General features: G+C 36.1%; 3 protein-coding genes and 1 pseudogene across 4 annotated transcripts; 2 read left to right on the top strand and 2 right to left on the bottom strand.

Moving 5' to 3' along the window:
* The first annotated feature begins 3,682 nt into the window (after positions 1–3,682).
* On the top strand, positions 3,683–10,624 carry LOC9300400 (myosin-2). The gene is made up of 23 exons (XM_021014941.1): positions 3,683–3,987; positions 4,243–4,918; positions 5,241–5,342; positions 5,436–5,579; positions 5,670–5,820; positions 5,932–5,959; positions 6,076–6,244; positions 6,360–6,423; positions 6,542–6,555; positions 6,641–6,725; positions 6,886–6,989; positions 7,090–7,228; positions 7,307–7,425; positions 7,517–7,669; positions 7,759–7,848; positions 7,928–8,005; positions 8,100–8,258; positions 8,384–8,569; positions 8,654–8,995; positions 9,083–9,326; positions 9,405–9,520; positions 9,613–9,825; positions 9,923–10,624. The coding sequence occupies exons 2-23, from the start codon at positions 4,439–4,441 to the stop codon at positions 10,400–10,402; spliced, it is 3,660 nt and encodes a 1,219-aa protein (XP_020870600.1). The 5' UTR covers positions 3,683–3,987; positions 4,243–4,438; the 3' UTR covers positions 10,403–10,624.
* Positions 10,528–11,830, bottom strand: LOC9300399 (chlorophyll a-b binding protein 3, chloroplastic). The gene is made up of 3 exons (XM_002864277.2): positions 11,452–11,830; positions 11,195–11,356; positions 10,528–11,126 (listed from the first exon to the last, which is right to left on the bottom strand). Exons 1-3 carry the CDS (start codon positions 11,575–11,577, stop codon positions 10,617–10,619), a joined length of 798 nt encoding a protein of 265 aa, XP_002864323.1. The 5' UTR covers positions 11,578–11,830; the 3' UTR covers positions 10,528–10,616.
* Positions 11,831–12,210: 380 nt separating this feature from the next.
* On the top strand, positions 12,211–13,582 carry LOC110225385 (annotated as a pseudogene).
* A 50-nt stretch (positions 13,583–13,632) lies between these two features.
* Positions 13,633–20,032, bottom strand: LOC9302110 (double-strand break repair protein MRE11). 2 transcript variants are annotated; one of them, XM_021014971.1, is made up of 23 exons: positions 19,786–20,032; positions 19,244–19,279; positions 18,703–18,838; positions 18,345–18,502; positions 18,084–18,174; positions 17,842–17,961; positions 17,692–17,760; positions 17,532–17,623; positions 17,336–17,438; positions 17,129–17,236; positions 16,933–16,995; positions 16,796–16,867; positions 16,615–16,692; positions 16,358–16,420; positions 16,221–16,281; positions 15,603–15,685; positions 15,346–15,459; positions 15,150–15,227; positions 14,991–15,062; positions 14,673–14,905; positions 14,437–14,560; positions 14,079–14,282; positions 13,633–13,957 (listed from the first exon to the last, which is right to left on the bottom strand). In XM_021014971.1, the coding sequence occupies exons 2-23, from the start codon at positions 19,249–19,251 to the stop codon at positions 13,925–13,927; spliced, it is 2,163 nt and encodes a 720-aa protein (XP_020870630.1). In that variant the 5' UTR covers positions 19,252–19,279; positions 19,786–20,032; the 3' UTR covers positions 13,633–13,924. The 2 variants fall into 2 exon arrangements, with proteins under 2 accessions (XP_020870630.1, XP_020870625.1); XM_021014966.1 differs by lacking the exons at positions 19,244–19,279; positions 19,786–20,032 and having other exon boundaries at positions 18,703–18,849.
* Between the last annotated feature and the right edge of the window lie 539 nt (positions 20,033–20,571).

Here is a 20,571-nt window from a genome sequence, read left to right as displayed (position 1 = left end):
TCAAGATCTGTTCTAATACTAGTTCTAGGGTCATTTGTTGGTTAATGATTAATTTTTGTTGGAAAAAAGAAAAAAAAACATTATTTTAATAATTTTTATATTCTAAGATCTATCCTATAAGTTATTGCGTTGCATATGGTCTAAGCGGGTAGAAGTTGACAATAAAATTAGAAATTTGACTTTTTTGATGAAATGTTTTATAAAGTTTGACTTGCCTTGCATAAAATATCAAAATATGCTTAGAAAAAGATGCATATCTATTTGTTACCATCGATAGTTGGTAAGAAAATGATCTAATTTACAAATTTTCGAATTAATAAAAAGTAACTTTGTAATGCTTTTTAAATAAATTTTGAGTCTTTTCTACTACGATTTCAATCATTTTTAACCTAATCGTAGACGTTCTAAAATAAAATTTCAAATTTTTTGGACTTTGAAAGATTAATTTGAGTTTTGGTCTATGATTTCCTCCGGTTAACAAAAAAAATTACCGATCGAAATTAAAATGAAAATATTATGAACAAAAACCATAAGTTAAGCGAAGTGATGGTAACTTAATTGCCGATTACGGTCGTTGATGTTATAAATTGATAACTATTGAATGCAGTAAGCCTGATATAGTGATATTTAATGTGTTCCTACGTAAGAAACCTGATAAGAAAATGCAAATTTGTACAAGCCACATTAAAAAATCACGAGTATTATGTACATTCATAATCAAGTACGAACACATTGAATTGGACCGCAAACATCAAAAGTAGTCTACTTTAACCTAAGAAAAATAATATATACTCCAAATCAAAAGTAAACATCGAATGTAGACATGCTTTAAAAGATTTTAACATTGTGATTATGAAATGATCTTATTAAAATACTTACGGGTGCGTGTAGAATAATTACCCGCACCGAGATCATTTTATATCAAATGAGCCATATTTGCATACCCTTGAGATCGGCGAGTATTGACGTGAACTAATCATTGTTTTTATTTTATTTTGATTAAAGATTTCCAATCTAATCATTGTTAATTTTGATTGAAAGCATGTTTAACAATCAACTAGTCTACATAACAATGTGTTTGATTAGAGTGATAAGGATCCACCAGCGGCATCAAAGTTTATGATTCATTAAAAGTTAAAACTTTTATATAACCAATCATCTACAAGTAATTTTAAAATAACCAAGTAATCTTAGTCTAGTCTAGTTATCAGTCCTACACGTACGTGGATTTAGGTCATAAATTGATTTTTTCTCTACTAGACGTATCTTTTCTTTCTTTTGGTTACTAGATTTTGACTTGAAGTTGAAGTTCTCAGATTAAATAATAATAATAACGATCATATTATCTCTATCTAAAAATTATCTGTTTTTCGTAGTTGGATCTACTTGACCTCGCATCAAATTAGCTCCAAAATTATGTCGCTTGCAATTTAAAGAACATCTAGTGAGAATTGATCAGAATACTTCTAATTTATTTTCCAATCAATGTCTTTACAACATTCACGGTTTCACAATGCATTTTCCATCTTTTAAACAATTTTTTTTATATCTAACTAAATCTTAAGAAATTCTATAGCTACAAATTAATTAGAGTCTTACTTTTTCTTTGATAAAGGAAAACGTATATTTGGTTTTAAATGTCAAGCACATTAAAACAAACAATTCGTGGCATGAACAAATTAAAAGGGTAACCAATTAATGTATTAGTATTGTTCTGTTGTCGATTGGTCTCTTAACTTTATAAAGCTCCAAATGGAAAAAGACTGCGACACCTTATTTGTTCAGCCGGATTGTATTGTTGACTTGCTCTTACGCCTTTTTCGCTAATTAAGTGCTCTTTTATTTGCTAGATTAGCGGAAGCCACGTCTACTTTATTCATTTTCTATTTACATTACTTATCAATAATTTCCATGATAAAACTCAAATTTACAAACTCGTGTGTCCGTCACATAATTTATTTAATGTGTATTTGGAAGGTCTTTATTCGGGCGTCGAAGTAAAGAATGATAGGGCAGTTATATTACGAAGAAGGATTACATTTGTGGATAGCTATACCAGCTACTAATATCGAATCTACTAGTCACTGATATTTTTTTTTTTACTGGAAGATTTTTAAAATACACAAAAGATATTACAATGTCGAGTACAAAGCAGGATAAACCGAAAACAAACCCCGAAGTTTTACGGGAAAATAACGCTTTAAAGTTTTAAGGGAAATCAAACCGAAGGCAAAATTTTAAAGTCTCGAAAATTATATAATACATTATTGCAAGAAAATAAAGATTTTCATTTCTTACCAAACTACAGTGTCAAAAAAAACTTTATACTGGAGCTAGCCACGAAGTAAATGCAGTTAAATTTTAGAATATTCGTTAATTCGATTTGATCTTTACGATAAAAAAATATTAGTATATGTATTCGACTCGGAAATAATATACGATAAACAATATCCAATATTTAACTTATATATATATATATATGGATAATAGAATTATGGTATTTTATTACCAAATTCGAAAACTACTTGTACCTTCTTTTAGATGGATACAATTTGCATAACATATCGAAGACAGATAACGGAAAAAAAGTATCCAAACCCTACTACAAAGGAGGGGGTGAGAGTTTGTGGAGAAGAATCGAAAGGGTAGTTGGAACTGAGACATTAACGTGAGCGCCTTGATTGAGAGGTATTATCGTCATTTTTTGATCAACCAAAGCCTTAACGACCAGTCTTCCCTCCTCCAACGTGTCACGTTCTAAAACAAATACTTTTGACTTTGGCCATTTGTGGATCTATTTTAATATTAAGGCAACGTCTATTCATGTTCACTAAATTAGTACATTTGTTTTTTTCAAAATTTAAATAACCTAAGAGCTAGTTTGAACTTTGTTGACAAAAATTAAATAAAAGATATAACGATTTTAAAATGTAAAACAAAGTAAGTGGAGACACACATATTAACATATAACTCTTGATTATAGCAAAATCAGGAGATTAATGTTAGAAAATTATTAGATTAAGCAGACACTATAGCCAGATTAGTGTTTTAAACAAGTTATGTTTTCTCTTAAAAAAAAAAAGAGTAAAAAACCTTAGTTATTAGGTGACTGTTTTGTCTACAATGATAACTATATCATCAATTTATAGAGGGAACAATGAAAAAATCAAAAAGAATAAAGAAATGAATAATAATTTTACAAAATTACAAAATAAACAAAAGTTTTAAGCAATTTTAATATAGACTTTGAAATTTAGTACAAATTAAAAACTAAAATATATCATATTAGTTTTGTGATGATGTATAAATATCTAATACAAATAATCATGTTGAAAAATTTCTCGAAGTTTATTAGTTTCCTTATACCTTTTAATATTTATTCATTACTTTTTCATCTATTTTTATTTTATTTTAACTAAACTAAAATATACATAAGTGAAATGATATAAAAGTAACCAATGTGATGATTTTACTACCCGAAAATTATATAAAGTGAGCATTTACTTCCTAGTTAATAATTTGAAATTCTGCCTTAATGGTAATTTTCTTAAAACACAGGGTCACTTTAAAAGAAGAACGTTAGTGATTCAGATTATAACAACGTTATTTTCGACCAACGTTATCTTCACAAATTAATTTTGAAATTTTGAGTCATTAATATTTAATATAATTCAGATTCGGACCCTTTTTTGTCTGAACAAAAGAAAAAACAAAAGACAAAAAATTTGAATTTTTTTTTTTTGGTCGAAGAGAAAAATAGGGAAGAAGAACAGAGGATTATTCATTACTCTTCTATCTTCTTCTTTCCAAAAAGTTGCATCCTTTCGAGAAAACAAATCCTCATTTTCTCAGAACAAGAAAGAAAATCCTAGGGTTTAAAATTTTCCCAGGAAAAATTTTGTTTTTTTCTTTCTTTCTTCCTCTCCTGTTTTTCCTGTAACAAACTTACCTGAGAGAGTCTCTGTCTTCGTCTCTTCCATTGACCTCGTAAGTTTCGCTCTCTCTCTCTTTCGTTTTTTTTTCTTTTCAATTCATTTTCTCTTCTTCTTTTCTGGGTTTGTTTAAAGATCAGGTTTTGTTGATTTCTCTTTTAAGTCAGATTTTTTTTTTTTTTTTGTTCAAACCCATTCATGAGAAATGTAGAAGGAGCCTCGAGATTTTAAATTTTGTGTTGCGTTTTAACAAATGTTGAGAGATTCTTCGCTGAATTTCTGATTTTTGTTTTTTTTTTCCTTTCCCAAGAAGCTCTTCTCTGGTTTCGAGGAAGTATGCATGGTTAACGAGGCGTGTGATTTGAGAAATTAGGGTTTATGGAAGCTTGGATTGCGTGAAATGCTTCTCAATTAAGACTCAGCACAAGAGATTTCTGATTTTCTGGTGTTGGGTTTTTAGAAAGTTTTCAACTTTGATTCATTTTGTGATTGAAAAAAGTTAAGGAATGATGTTATCGGCATCGCCGAACACACTAGCGAAAAGCTCGTTAGAGGAGATGCTTGAGTCTCTTCGTCAGAAAGATGAGTGTGATCGGCCTAAAGATATGCCACCGGCGCTTCCTTCTCGGCCTAATTCTAGAGCTCGTCTTCCGTCGGCTCGTCGTTCACTTCCGGCGAAGTTTAATGTTAGTAGTGTAATGGAAGATCAGAATGGAAGTGTTGTTTCTGCGACGCCTGCGGTGGAAGCTGAATCGGAAAGGAAAGAGGAAGGTGGGAAGAGGAAAGAGAAGGATTTGGGTGTTAAGAGGAATAGTTTTGGAAGTAAGAAAATGAGGACTGGTCTTAGGTCAGAGTCTCCGTATGCAGCAGAGAAGGAAGAAGATGGTATGATGATTAGTAGTGCTAAAGTTAGTCCGGTGGAGAATACGGAGGAGCATAAACCTGAGTCTGAGTGGAACAATAACGTTGAGTACTTCATCAAGAAGGTAACTTTTTGTTTCATAGTGAAGTTGAGTTTTTTCCAAGTGTTGGGATTCGGAATGAGTCTATTAAGATGTGACTTGAGCAGTGAGTTTTTGAACTTTGTGGTGAGGAAAGTTTAACCTGGGAGTGTATGTGGAAGAGGCTTAATAGATTGATTAGAATAAGTGGTACGTGGTAGATAGCTTTGCTTGGAGGTGTCACGGTTGTGTTTAGTGTATTACATATGAAATGTTGAGATCTAGAACTTGGTTTTTATTTTCTTTGATTACAATTAGGATAGTGTTATTGGGAACTTGTGGTTACTGTGTTTGTATTGTATTTCAGAAACTTCGAGTTTGGTGTCGGGTATCTAATGGGCTGTGGCAACTGGGGAAGATACAATCTACTTCTGCTGATACATCGTTTGTTATGTTGTCCACTGAAAATGTAAGTTTTCTCAAGGATGTTGCACTCTCCATATGATATTGAAGAGTTTCTGCAGTCTGACTTTCAGGTTTCTGTGATTTGGTGTTATAAAAGGTTGTGAAAGTGTCTACTGAAGAGCTTTTTCCTGCAAACCCAGATATATTGGAAGGTGTTGAAGATCTTATACAGCTCAGTTATCTAAATGAACCATCTGTTCTTTATAACCTTCGTGTCAGATATTCGCAAGACGTGATTTATGTGAGTTTACTGAACATTATTTGGCTCTTCTGATTAGTTTCTCACTTTTTGGTGCTTAATTTCTAACTAACTTTCATGTTTTTTTTTCAGAGTAAAGCAGGACCAGTATTGATTGCGGTCAATCCATTCAAGGATGTCGAAATTTATGGAAATGATGTTATCTCAGCTTATCAGAAGAAGGCTGTGGATGCTCCACATGTTTATGCTGTGGCGGATGCCGCTTATGATGAGATGATGAGAGGTGAGGAGATGCATATATATTCCCCCTTTTCGTATTTTCATGATTTGAGAAGTCCTAATTGGTCTTCTAATGAATATCTGGCACTTACATTTTGAACCTTTCTACATGCAGAAGAGAAGAACCAGTCTATTATTATAAGGTACAAGTCTTTTCAGTCTGAATTTTGTAGACTTCTGAATGCTTTTATATAGATTGATCATTGATGTGATTCGCTGGTATTAACAACAACTATGAATTGATTACTATCGTCTGTAGTGGAGAAAGTGGAGCTGGGAAAACTGAGACTGCAAAATTTGCAATGCAGTACTTGGCAGCTCTTGGTGGAGGTAGCTGTGGAGTAGAGTACGAAATCCTAAAGACAACCTGCATACTCGAAGCTTTTGGGAACGCTAAAACATCAAGGAATGCTAACTCTAGCCGATTTGTGAGTTGTTTGTTCCTTTTCCCCTTCCATATATTTCAAAGTTATTATCAATCAGCTTGACCACCATTTTTGTAGATTGAGAAGTTAATTTAACAGTATATTTTAACTGGCACAGGGTAAACTCATAGAAATTCATTTTAGTGCAATGGGAAAGATATGTGGAGCCAAACTTGAAACTTGTGAGTCGATTTGAGCATTTATATTATTGTTTGTCATATTGTTTAGATTTCAAGCTCACTTGTTTCTATTGTCTTCTTCCCCATGTTTTGCGTAACTACTCTTGCTGAATGCCCATAGTTCTACTAGAGAAGGTAATTATGTTTCCATTGAGAAGATTTTTCATCTGACGTTCACTACTTATCCATTGGTGACTAATTGGTAGTCTTGTTTGACCAGTCAAGAGTGGTTCAGCTGTTCAATGGCGAAAGATCCTACCATATATTTTATGAGTTGTGTGCAGGTGCTTCGCCGATTCTTAAAGGTAACATTTGAAATTGAAGTTTCAAATACCAGCATCTTGATTATTTGGCCACAGATAACATTCTTTAGACGTGTCCTTACTGAAGTAGAACACAGTCACACATATAATACTGATTATTTTCTATTTTGGATAAACTACTATTTATATGGTTTATTTGTAGAGAGATTGAAGCTTAAAACAGCCAGTGAGTATACGTACCTGAGCCAGAGTGATTGCTTGACCATTGCCGGTGTTGATGATGCTCAGAAATTTCACAAACTACTGGTAATTGTCTTATCTATTTCCAGTGCTGGCCTCTGTTTCTTCACATTGCCAGATTTTTGGTATTTCTTTTTTCCTCACAACCATATCTGTATATCTGCAGGAAGCTTTTGACATTGTTCAAATCCCTAAAGAGCATCAAGAGCGGGCATTTGCATTGCTTGCGGCAGTGTTGTGGCTAGGAAATGTATCTTTCCGAGTTACTGACAATGAAAATCATGTGGAGGTGGTAGCGGATGAAGGTAGAATCTACTGTCTTACTTGATCAAAAACTATAACCTGGTGATACTTGCTTACCATTTGGCTGCTATTTCTTACAGCTGTCGCCAATGCCGCTATGTTAATGGGCTGCAACGCAGAAGAGCTTATGGTGGTTTTGTCCACCCGTAAACTTCAAGCTGGTACAGATTGTATTGCTAAAAAACTGACATTGCGGCAGGTAATGTTTAATAGTCATCATTCTAGCTACTTGTTTTCGTATACATCGATCTTAGGTGATGTATGAGTTGCTGTACCGTTTTCACCTACAGGCAACTGACATGAGGGATGGAATAGCAAAATTTATTTATGCAAACCTTTTTGACTGGCTTGTTGAGCAAATAAACATTGCACTGGAAGTTGGTAAATCACGTACAGGAAGATCTATAAGCATCCTTGATATATATGGGTTTGAATCATTTAAGGTTAGTAGTACCCATATCTGCTCTTGATTTTTACTAATCTCTTTTCTTTTTGAATCCTACGATAATGATCTGTTTCTCCTTGGTTTCAGAATAACAGCTTTGAACAATTCTGTATAAACTACGCAAATGAAAGATTGCAGCAACACTTCAACCGGCATTTATTCAAACTTGAACAAGAGGTGATTTTTCTTTGTGTAAATGATACTAAATACATGCTTTCTGCGTTGCTGCTCCATTAATATTATTTTCTCTGTTCAGGAATATGAAGAAGATGGAATTGATTGGACTAAGGTCGAATTTGTAGACAATCAAGAGTGCTTAGATCTAATTGAGAAGGTAATTAATGGCCTGCCACGCTTTGTATCGTTGTCTTATAAGGACCTTCCGACATGTTTTTAATGTAATCTCTTGCATATGTTTGTTTGTGCAGAAACCGATTGGTTTGTTGTCTCTACTAGACGAGGAATCAAATTTTCCAAAAGCAACTGATTTGACCTTTGCCAACAAGCTCAAGCAACACTTGAAGACCAACTCTTGCTTCAAAGGAGAGAGAGGTCGAGCCTTCAGAGTTAATCATTATGCTGGAGAGGTCAGTTGATGCCCTTAGCTCAAAAGCCAGACTCTGCATACTGATTAGGTTTTATACGGAACTGATGATGTGCAGCTTTTCTTGTACTTATGGCGGTTTTGTTGGAATGATGATTTTGTTTACAGGTTCTCTATGATACAAATGGGTTTTTGGACAAGAACAGGGATCCGTTGCCTGCTGATCTTATCAATCTTTTATCATCATGCGACTGCCAGCTGCTCAAATTGTTTTCAACTAAAATGCGTGACAAATCGCATAAGCCACTTATGTTATCGGACTCCACGAACCAAACTGTTGGAACAAAGTTCAAGGTAAAGAAGCTTGAATCCTGTAGTTTTGAATTAGTTGCAATCTTGAGTCATATTGCATATTTCATGTTTGATTATCGCTGACAGGGTCAACTTTTCAAACTGATGAACAAGTTAGAGAACACAAGTCCTCACTTCATTCGATGCATAAAGCCGAATTCGAAGCAGCTTCCCAGAGTTTATGAAGAGGATCTTGTCTTACAACAGCTTAGATGTTGTGGCGTGTTGGAAGTTGTTAGAATATCAAGATCTGGATATCCTACTCGTTTGACACATCAAGAGTTTGCGGGAAGATATGGGTTCCTATCGTCAGACAAAAAGGTCTCTCAGGATCCTCTGAGTGTATCAATTGCTGTTCTGAAACAATACGACGTTCATCCTGAAATGTATCAAGTGGGTTACACAAAATTGTATCTCCGAACTGGACAAGTAAGTGATTCTTTAAGCAGAGATATAGAGGCTGTTTCCTGATCCTGTCGATACAATTCTTATGTATTCATCTTCAAATTTTTATAGATTGGTATCTTTGAGGATCGGAGAAAAAAAGTTCTTCAAGGCATAGTGGGCTTACAAAAGCATTTCCGTGGTCACTTGTCTCGTGCATACTTCCAAAATATGCGGAAAGTAACATTGGTTCTTCAGTCATATATACGAGGTGAAAATGCCCGAAGAATGTTTGACACTGAAGCAAAAATCCATGCGGATTCTGTTTCTGAAGCAAGCACAGATGAGTTGACTGCAATCATACACTTGCAATCTGGTAAGCCGCGCTATCTTCTTTGGTAAACTAAAGATTTTGGATAGTGTTTTAGGCTCACATCATTTTTCTTTGTTGCAGCGGTTCGTGGATGGTTGGCTCGTAAACGTTTTAATGGTATGCAAAGACAGAAAGAATTACTCAATGTGACGACAAAATCAAAGAGGAAAGCTGGCAGGAGGATTTCAGAAGACAAGGTACTTGCTATCAACAGGAAGATTGTCCATTTCTGAAAATTATATACATTATTAGTTTATTACACTCTAACTTTCTCTCGTTTGCGATTTAGGATATTCCTCTGGAGCAGTCTCGAGTTCAACAACCATCTATGTCTGATCTCCAGAAACGGGTTTTGAAATCTGAAGCAGCTTTAGCGCAGAAGGAAGAAGAAAACACAGCTTTGAGAGAGCAGTTGAGGCAATTTGAGGAGAGATGGTCAGAGTATGATATAAAGATGAAGTCAATGGAGGAAACATGGCAAAAGCAAATGTCATCATTGCAGGTCGAATGTTTAACTGGTTATGAGAGTCCATTTACTCACTGCATCACACACCAAAGTTTTCTGAAATGTTCCTGTTTTGCATCATGTCTTTTTGCAGATGAGTCTTGCCGCAGCTAGAAAGAGTCTAGCTGCAGAGAGCATTACGGGTCAAGCAGGAGGAAGACAAGACACATCGATATCACCTTTCGGTTATGACTCAGAGGATACAATGTCTACTGGGACTCCGGGAGTAAGAACTCCTACTACTAAGTTCACTAACGGAAACACTCCTGAGCTCAGAATCAGAGAGCTTAACGGAAGCTTGAATGCGGTTAATCATCTCGCGAGAGAGTTTGACCAAAGGAGACTCAATTTCGATGAAGATGCAAGAGCTATCGTGGAGGTGAAGCTTGGACCGCAGGCAACTCCAAACGGGCAGCAACAGCAGCATCCAGAAGATGAATTTAGGAGACTGAAGCTAAGATTTGAGACATGGAAGAAAGATTACAAAGCTAGATTAAGAGATACTAAAGCAAGACTCCATAGAGTAGATGGTGATAAAGGTCGTCACCGGAAATGGTGGGGAAAAAGAGGCTAGGGGATTTATTAGTGTGTGTGGAATCTTCTTCCACTTAGCTTTGTATTAGTATCCCGATCCCAAAATGTTAGATTGAGAGCATTGTAGATTTAGCTGTGAGAGACATGTATTTTTGAGACTTCTTCTGTGCATAGCGAATAGAGATTTGTAATTTGAGAGGAACAAGAAAGGTTATGTTCATATCATTACAAGAATCACATCAAGACCTAAAAATTTAAGCTCCAGGTGCAAACTTAGTTGCGAAAGCCCACGCATTGTTAGCAACGGGGTTGTCGAGATGGTCAAGGAGATTCTCCAAAGGACCTTTTCCAGTAACGATGGCTTGAACAAAGAAGCCAAACATTGAGAACATAGCCAATCTTCCATTCTTGATCTCTTTCACCTTGAGCTCAGCAAAAGTAACTGGATCATCAGCGAGACCCAACGGGTCAAAGTATTGTCCACCGGGGTACAAGTCGTTTCCTTCGCCAACACCGTCAAGACCGTTGATGCGGAAACCTTCAACCAATCCCATGAGGATGACTTGGAAGCCAAGGACGGCTAAAATGCTCTGAGCATGGACTAGGTTTGGGTTGCCTAAGTAGTCCAAACCGCCTTCGGAGAAGATTTGTGAACCGGCTTTGAACCAGACTGGTTCTTTGAAGTCCACACGGACCCACTTTTGAAGAACTTCAGGGGTTATGCAACCAAAAGCTCCCAACATTGCCCATCTCCCATGGATCACCTGCAAATGATGATTAGTGATTTACTCTGTTTTTCTATTGAGTGTGTGAGATTTAGAGACTAACAAACCTCAAGAGCTCTGTTTTTAGCAAAGGCTTCAGGGTCTGCAGATAAACCGGCGGTGTCCCAACCATAATCGCCGGGGAATTCTCCGGTGAGGTAAGACGGAGTTTGGACGGAAAAGGGTCCTAAGTACTTCACTCTATCTGGTCCATACCAAAGATCATTTCCCTTCACAGAAACATTTACATGAAAGTCAGACACAAACCCAAGAAGAAAGATAAAACCTTTAATATGATGAGATTTAGACCAAAAAGAAAACAGACCATAGTGTATTTGGGAGATCCGAGAGAGACAACATCACGAAGAGGGTTAAAGCTTGAGGCTTTAGTCTGGCCAAGGAATGTTGTTGGAGACAGAACACTGCTTGAGCTCGTGAATGTTGATGCCATTGTCTCTCTCGGCTTGAGATTTTTTTTTTTGCTTAGTGTTGTTGTTCTTCTTCTTTTGCTGTTTGGTGAAAGTATTGGTCTCAGGGACTTTGAGTTTTATGTTAGTATTTTGTGGATGAGAAGAGAGGTTGGAGAATCAGAGATGGGATATAGATGAGAGTGAGATGTTGGGATTAGCCAATCAGGAAACAGCTTTGGATTTGAAGTATCTCTAACTCCATCTCCTTTTTATCCATATTTCTTTTTTCTTTGCCCATTTTTTTTTACATCTTTTTTTTGGACAATGAATTTTAGATTTAGATTTAGATTTTACAATGAATTTTTGTTTTCAAAATTTTATTAAAATTTGGTGTTATTAGTTTAGATATTTGTAACATATAATCTAAAATATTAAAAAGAGAAAAATTACATTTTTAACCCTCAAAATTTTACTGTGTAGCACTTATCCTCGAAAGAATTCCACTGACACAATAAACCACCAAAATAATTTTACTAACACTTAGTTTGCACCACCATAAAAGATGATGAAACAATTAATTATGCTTCTTTGATTTAAATTTATTTAATTAATTAATATTTACGTATACGTTTTAAGAAAAGAAAAAAATCTTAAAGAGTTTGTTTAGCATTAAAAGTAGAAAATAGAAAGGGAAGCTAATGATACTTTGGCAGAATGAAAAATCTCAAAAAAAGATCACAATCAATTTGGAGATGGAAATCTTGAGAGGCAAGGCCGTTCCTCTGTATTAATGCAGGGTTTAGTTCCTTTTTCATTCAGAACATTCTATTCATGTCTCTGCTTCTCAGCCGGCTCTCGAGGCTCCGCCTTGGCAAGCCTGCGTTGATAAGATCCTCTCTTATTCTCTCTAATGGCTTCTCTTCTTCCTTGATGCAAACCCCTCCTTGTTCCATCATTGGCGCTGATGCCCTTGGAGCGGATCTCGGAAGACTCGTTATAAGCAATGCTAATGATTAATATTTTGATGACTTCACTTTTTTGGAAAAGAAGGTGCCTCTGGAGTTGGTGTATAATGATGTTTGTGATTATGCAACTGTAACAATAGGGGCATCTCATGGCTGGGTAGCTACGTTGAATAAGGACGACGGCATTCTGCGTCTCCAAGATGATCTAAACCCCGTTGCATCGGATAAAGATCAGAAACGTATTCCACTGCCTCCTCTTGTAACTCTGCCTGGTTGTCAAACCCAAATCGTCACCAACGTGTCAATGTCCTCATCTTCTCCCGAGGATGAAGACTGTGTTGTTGCTGTCAAGTTCTTGGGACCTCAACTCAGCTTTTGCAGACCTGCTCAAAGTAACTCCGAGTGGACCAACGTCAGAATCCAAAACCCCTGTTTCTTCAACTCACATGTCGTGTTTTCCAAGAAAGATGAGATGTTTCGCCTACTTGGATCTGGAGGCCACCTCATTGGATCATGGGATCTCCAATTCTCCACACACAAAAGCACACACCTATGCTTGAGAAGTTGCTATTTCAAAACCTTCCCGGTCTGAAGAAGACCAAACGGGAGATTCTAGATTCGTGCTTTACGAGCGAACACTTGGTGGAGTCACAATCTACCGGTGAAACTTTCTTGGTTAAGTTGTACAAGAAGACCGAGATCAATTATGCAGGTGTTGCTAAAATGGAAACAGAAGCTTTTACGGTGTTCAAACAAGATGAAGAAGGAAACGCTGTTTACACTAAAGACATTGGAGATCTCTGCATTTTCCTCTCAAATTCTGAACCTTTCTCTGTCTCTGCTAGCTCCTTTCCTGGCATGGAATCTAACTACGTTTACATCTTCGATTTCAACGAACGCACATATTTCCATCTGCCTGGTTCACGCTCCGGTAGACATTTTAGTACATTCTCGGCTCCTTACCATATTCCACCTCAAATTATAAACAAGTAGTTTGGGATTGAGTCTGACTCACAACCACTGTTACCAGTTGGTGTAACAGAAGGTTTGTCACATGCGGAAATTGTTATGAAACTCCAAACAATTTCAAAAACAGATTTTATAAGAACAATATATAAGTGAATGTTCAAATGTAAAATTAGGGATTAAATTCATGGCCTAAGTAACTTGTTAGGTTACTACAGTTTTAGACTTCTTACTGACATTAATCACTCGAACTCCACAAGAAAAGTTTTGAGTAATCATATTGCCTCATTCAACAACAACAAAACTTTAAAAAGAGCAAGAAAATAAAAGAACACTACGAAATTCTCTGTACAGCTCAAAAAACTCTTGTTAGACTAATTTCTCTTCTTCAGAAGTTGTTTCGCTTGAGAGGTCGCTAGAAAATAACAGAAAAATGAAGCTTCGTTGTGATGTGGATTTATCTCCTTAGAGCTCCATAGTTCCTTGTAACCTGCACTTACACATTGTACTATTAAGTGAGCTTTGATCTCAAATGGTAAATAAGAACTTGCTTAAACCGGCTATTTAGCACAAAGCAGCGAAAGAATGGAAAATAGATGTGATTAACAAACCCGAGGCTGAGATTTGTTAAGCTTCTTTTCTATGTCTTCATCATCTTCGTCATCGTCATCGTCTTTGCTACTGAGTAGCCTATGAAGTGAAGAAGAGCTTTCGGTTTTTCTACCACGTTTTGAAGTCCCAGAACCTCTACCTCTGCCTCTCTTAGTAGTAGCTGGTCTTTTACGTCCTTTGCCTTTAGTGCTCTCATCGTCCTCCTTTAATGGATATCAAACAAGAATCACGAAAAGTTAAAAACGCAAAATTTACTTCAAATAGAGAGATAAGAATGCCAAAAGATATATGCCGTCAAATTTTTACATGGGTAATTATAGTGAACAAATGAATAACAGTGTAAGGAATAGTCCATACCGAAGTGCTGTCAAGTTTGGTAAAATCTTCAGGCTCTGCTTCCTCGCTTGAAGGAGAATCTACATCATCTTCACCAATGGTGGAAGCATTTTTGAAGGAAGCTGAAGCAGCAGCTGAAGCAGATCTATGAAAGACAAATTAGGGACATAACATTAGCTAGCTAGTGATGCCAATCATTGCCTTGCACGTCCGTGAATCCTACCCTACACTGGTTAAACGTGATGACAAAACGTTACCTTTGAGACTGGCGAAAACCAAGAGAACCATCAAGAGTGGTTTGCTTCATCGCACTTGAGGCCTTACCACGGCCTCTTCCTCTGGTTGGGGCTTTAGCTCTACCACGAGATGTATTAGCAGTGGATGAACCTCTCCGTCCTCTAGTGGCAGGCACTAAACCAGACATCTGAGTCGTGTCTTCATCATCACTGAACGAAGCATCCGCGATGCCACTGCTTCTTTTCGTCAAATTCTGTACCAATCTCAGGTAGAAAATAGCATTGTAAGAAACCAACGGCAGGATAGAGGCAGGAAAATCTAAGAAGGAGAATTTAAACCTCTGATGTCAATCCTGTGGATAAAAACTGCGAGGAATCAGTGGGTCGAGTGGACCTATGTTTCAAACGTTCCTGCACAAACAATAATGCAAGTCAGATCAATATTATGCTGGTCCTCACAATATGCGGCAGAAAGTAACTGAATTTATATCTTCTTGCCTCTAAGCACTCTCCCACTTTAAGAATCAAGTCATCTTCCTCAAATTTCTGGGCAACTGAATCCTTTGCAAGTTTACCCTATACAAAACGGGAAGAGATTAATCATAAAAACAATAACAAGAACGTGCTACGGAATAAAAATAATATACTATGCAGAACTTTGTATTGAGTGGTGAAGTAAAATAAAAGTACATACACGAGTCTCTTGAAGATTGTACTGAACGCATGAGTAGAAAGCTAGTTTATCATCCTTGTTCACAAAATTGTGAAGAGCAACATCCAGATCGTTAACTGGCAGGATCTCCATTTTCTGCGCAAGAGAATGGAATGATTATCCCATAGTGTACTCATGCCCATTTGGTAACTATCCAAGTCTATATCATTCTGTGGCGAAGTTCTACAGGGGTTGACGATAATAACACAATCATAAGGAGAGAAGGTTGCAGGATGTACCAGGTTGCTTTCAGCTACTAAAGCTTCTATATTCTGCTGGTTCAGTTCTTCTGGACGAAGCCGCTCAGAATCATCGATGTTGGCTGTGAAATGGAAGATTGAAATATATCATAACTAGACATGAACGTAATAACATGGTTCAACTGTGCTACTATCAGGACATGCATCATTGCCATTCAATTCACTAGACAAAAAATTATCAAAATGGCAAATTTACTAACTAGAGATAATCCATAGGATTGGCAGAATTTTGATGCTAATAGCTTACATGCGAAGAAACATGAACTATAACAAGTAAAGTGGAACAGAAAGAAAATTAGACTCAATACATCGATATCAAGCTACACAAAACAGAAAGTTAGTAGTCATAATATACAATATGAGAATTATAACACCGACAATAAAACAACAAAGGAGGTTATCATAGGCCCATATTGTTCTCCATTACTATAATTTACATACTGTACTACTTCACTGTAATTTTTGCCAGACACAAATCATACACTTGTTACTTCCTTCCATACCCTTCAATAAACAATTACAAGCTAGAGAAAAAGCAAGTGTGACAATTTAATCCAAACAAAATTGAATACATTACTAGTACACTAATGCCTGTACCTTCGCTCCGACCTTTCTTAGAAGCCTTGGAAAATATTAAAATGTCCTGGGGATTTGCAACCTGAAAGTGTTTGAGATTTTTTCATTAGTTAGCCAACAATAAAGAAAATATGTTACAGTAACTAATTTTTAGGTACCTTTCCCACATATTTCTGTCCAAACCTTTGAGGATTTATCGTCATAAATCCTGAGTAATCTACCTGAAAGATTGAAGCAGATCTTAGTCTTTCGTTAGTCATTTAATATTCTTAATAACAATTATCTGTTTGTGGCTTATGGGTGTGCATGCATCAAATTGGCAAAGCCTAGCCTCTTGTTGTGTTAAAATAAAGGTTTAATTATATGATTGTTGCTAGAATTTGCGCAGTATGAAGAAAACTTGGAAACAAATTACCTTGATTCGAACCAACGGGAGCTTGATCTCTGATCTGTTAACAGCATTTTTGCTGGCTTTCTCTATTAGATTTCTGACCTAACAATTTTGTAGATATTAGAAGAGACATTCAACGACCTATTCAAAAAAGAGGCAGGAGAAAAAAATATCCACATGAACTATGAGAAGAGGGAATAGTTACCACTTTATCCAAGTGCTCGAGAATTGAGTTTTGATCATTGGGATCAATATCACCTTCATCCTTTAAAACAATCTGCACTTTGAAAATATGTAAGCAAAGAAGTCACCACCATAACATATAAGGAAAATAAACTTTACCTCTGTATACTCGAAAGGCCTCACAGATGTCAGAGGTATCTTCGTAGGACGATATTGATTTCCCTGTAAGTAATATATATTGTCACTCATGCTTACATGCTTGATTGAAAAGGAGAAAAAAAAACATACATGAAGTACATAGATTAAGCAGTACGAACAAAGTGAAGATGAAATTTCAGATTGTTTGCTGAAGAACCTTGATTTCTAAGAGAAGAACATGTTTTGGCTTTGATTCCCCATCAATAAGTGATGTTGCCACAGAAGATCCTGGTTGTGTGATGTGGAAGCCCATTCCGGATACCTCCTTCAAAAGTTTAATCGCTTTTAGCTCAGAGAGGCAATGAACATTGTGTCTCACTCTTATTTAAATGCAATAACTCCGAAAATCAATATTTCAATGGACCTGGGGGTCGATAAGGCATTCATGCTCATGGCCCCACACAATGAAGTCAAGGAACCGTGGAAGAAAGTGCTCACTTATTGCATTTTTGGGGTTTGATTTCACCCTGCAAGTCATAGCATATGAGTACAGAATCAAACTTTCTGATATAGAAAGAGTATGAAAACTATCTAAAATATATTATTGTTATGGAATCAACCTATTTTGATGAAGCACCAGAATGTTGAACCAGTCAGAAACATCACATCCTTCTTGAACTTCAGGCCTCATCCATTGGACAGCATGTGGGGTCTGTGAAACCAAAAAATCTTAACACAATTAACAATTGTATAGCAAAAGGTGAGGGTCCTCTCGATTACCTGAAACATTCTATTAAGACGTTCATCCCTGATGTTTCCTAAACCATAGAGAGCCACAGTTGTTGAACCCTGAACATTAATTTGATTAAATGATAGTCCAAGAAGTCAGGGAGGAGCCAGGTGTCTGGGTTAGAAATTCTTTACACCAACCTTCTTCATAAGTATAGGGTAGAGGGAAATCTGGCCAACACCTGAACCACCAAGAACCATCTTTCCAAAATAGTTCACAAGGTTGCATGCGGAAAGAATATCAATTGCAGAAAGGTTGTCCTGTTGCCAGAAGCGACATAGAACAAAAACACAATAAAATACCTATTCACTAACTAATCCAGTTCCATATATCTATTCAAATGAGTTTGCATAACAAGAGCAAGCAGATGTAAGTTACGTACCACTCCGGCTGGATCATCATGGTTTCCATGAATACTGAACACGGGCAAGCCTACATTGAAGTGTGGATCCTCGTAATTTACATGACCAAACCTGTAGCCAGAAAATAATGTTAAGGGATTAATCAGCATCTTAAAAAACCAAAGTATACAACAAACTATGTAGATCTATACACACATTTGAGCCAATTTGCCAATTAATTAGTTCAGTTAATAATGTTTCCTGTTATGATTAGATCAATAGCAGAAAGAATAGAGTCTCACGCATTTTGAAAATTTACAGTCTGGTCGCTGACTACTTGAAACTGCACTGGTTTATCATTAAGACAGTGGCGGCGAAGAATTTCAATGGCTTTAACTAGCGTAGTTCTAGAGGGTTTATTCTCATGAAAAAGATCACCTCCAAGGAGTAAGAAGTCCACCTGTTTCAAAAGAGTGAAAATAAGAAGATATGAAACTTTCTGAGAGTCCTACCTTGCAATTGGTTGAATTTTTTGTCAAAAATAGGCAGAACATTGTTTACTAGTCTAACATTGGGAGAAGATTTATTTAAGATAATAAGTTATCTATATGATGCAAACGCAGGATAATGCTGGCAAGGGATAGATACTCAATACCAAACCTGTTTCTCCTCCGCTATAGAACATATCTCTTCAAAAGCCTTAAACGAATCATGCCGCCTTATTTCATCCTTCTCCATGTAACCCAAGTGGCAATCAGTTGCAACAAGTACTCGAAGTGTATCACTAAAATCCTCCCTGTCAAGCATACACTGAAACTGATAAGTTTTTCGAAAAACAAAAGTAAAAATTGTAGAGATGGCAACATGCAGCATTGAATTTGTACATTCACAATAAGTAAAGTTAAGGAATTTTTGAAGTTCTGAACAGAATAACGAATGTAACACAGCATTAAGGTCAGCATTTCATTTTTGTTTATTACTGAACATTGAAAGACAGAGTTTGCAATAAAGCTTTTGACATCTACTTTCCCTATAGTCGATATCCATTAATACACACACAGCTTTCATACATAGAACCACAGCAAAAAAAACTCTTATTCATCTCTTGGGTCCTTTATATTTTCTCATTTGTTGCATATATCATAGTTAGATATTTATGAACATCCATGAAAGAGTGGCAAAACCAAAGCCAAAATCTCACCTAGACATGATGGCAAGTGTTTGCAGCTCAGTAAACCTGAAAAAAAAAAATTTACATGATCTCATACTAAGAAAAGTTATAACAAAATTGAAAACAATAAACAGAAATTATTTAGATAAGAATCAAGCAACATTTTATTGACTGAATCCATTCAGCTTTTCTTACTAAAACGAACGGAAAAAAAAAAGAAGCTAAAACCCTAAAGAATGTGGACTTGATAAACCTTCAATAAAAAAAATATAGTCACTTAGTTCCTAAAAACAACACTGGAACTCCACAAATCAGGTCTGAAATTGATTCTATGAAGATAAAACCTAAGTAAAAACAAAAATCAAAATCACTCGGATTTGAAAGCGAAAATGTACTTCAAAAATTGGCTAGAAATCAAACAATCATACTATAAAACGAAGCTTATATAATCCATCCACTAACGATTTTCTTCAAAATCCAAAAACCATTAGCCAATTTAATCACTAGGACTGTTTCCAGAAATTTTCTTAGTTCTCGCACTTTCTCAGCAGTGTGGAAAATAGAACACTAACCTTGTCTTCAAAAGGATTAAAGTGAAGATACCGAGCTCCGATGACCGGAAATAGAGAGAATCCGACGGAGTAAAGCGAAATTGAGGATCGGAGAGACAGGCGCGGGGAATTTTAAAGCGAGAGGCGACAGAGAGAGAGAGAGTGAATGACCAAATTTAGGGAGACGAAAGTTCTAAGACAAACATATATTTACATAGTTGGTCCCTCTAATTAGTTTCGTTTTATCTTACAATACCCAAACTTTATAAAGTTGTCCGGTTTGAATTTACAAGAAATTCAAACGGTTTATAGTAAATAAATTTTGGTTTGGTTCTGGTTTTTTCCAACTCTAGGCCATTTTAAAAATGGGCTTACCGTTTACAGGCCTCGGTCCATTAAGGCGTTCAATTTCTGCGGTAAACATTTTTTAAGGATTTTTTTTTCCATATTATTATACCATAAAAAAATAGAGGGAAAAAAACTACAATAATTTAGGAAACAAAGAAATGCCAAAGAGAATAACAGCGAATATAAATAGAGAAGCGGTCTAAAAACAATTTGATATAATAATGAAAGAGAGAGATAAGAGTGAGAAGATCGAATTTGAGGTGGGGAGAGGTTAGAGAGAGTGATGGTTAGAATTGCCATATGTAAGAGACGTACTTATTCTAAGAAGTGACAAATTACTATGTTGGAGTTTAGTGAACAAGGAGCTCAAAATACTTTTATTACATAACAACCCAACAAAAATGAACATTTCATGTGACTCATGCCAAACACATATCTTCTATCTTCCACTTTTTTCTA

Source organism: Arabidopsis lyrata (genome assembly GCF_000004255.2).
Source record: "Arabidopsis lyrata subsp. lyrata unplaced genomic scaffold ARALYscaffold_8, whole genome shotgun sequence".
In the NCBI taxonomy this organism is placed as follows: domain Eukaryota; kingdom Viridiplantae; phylum Streptophyta; class Magnoliopsida; order Brassicales; family Brassicaceae; genus Arabidopsis; species Arabidopsis lyrata.
Note: the sequence above shows the minus strand (reverse complement) of the source record. Positions and strands in the feature narration are given on the sequence as shown.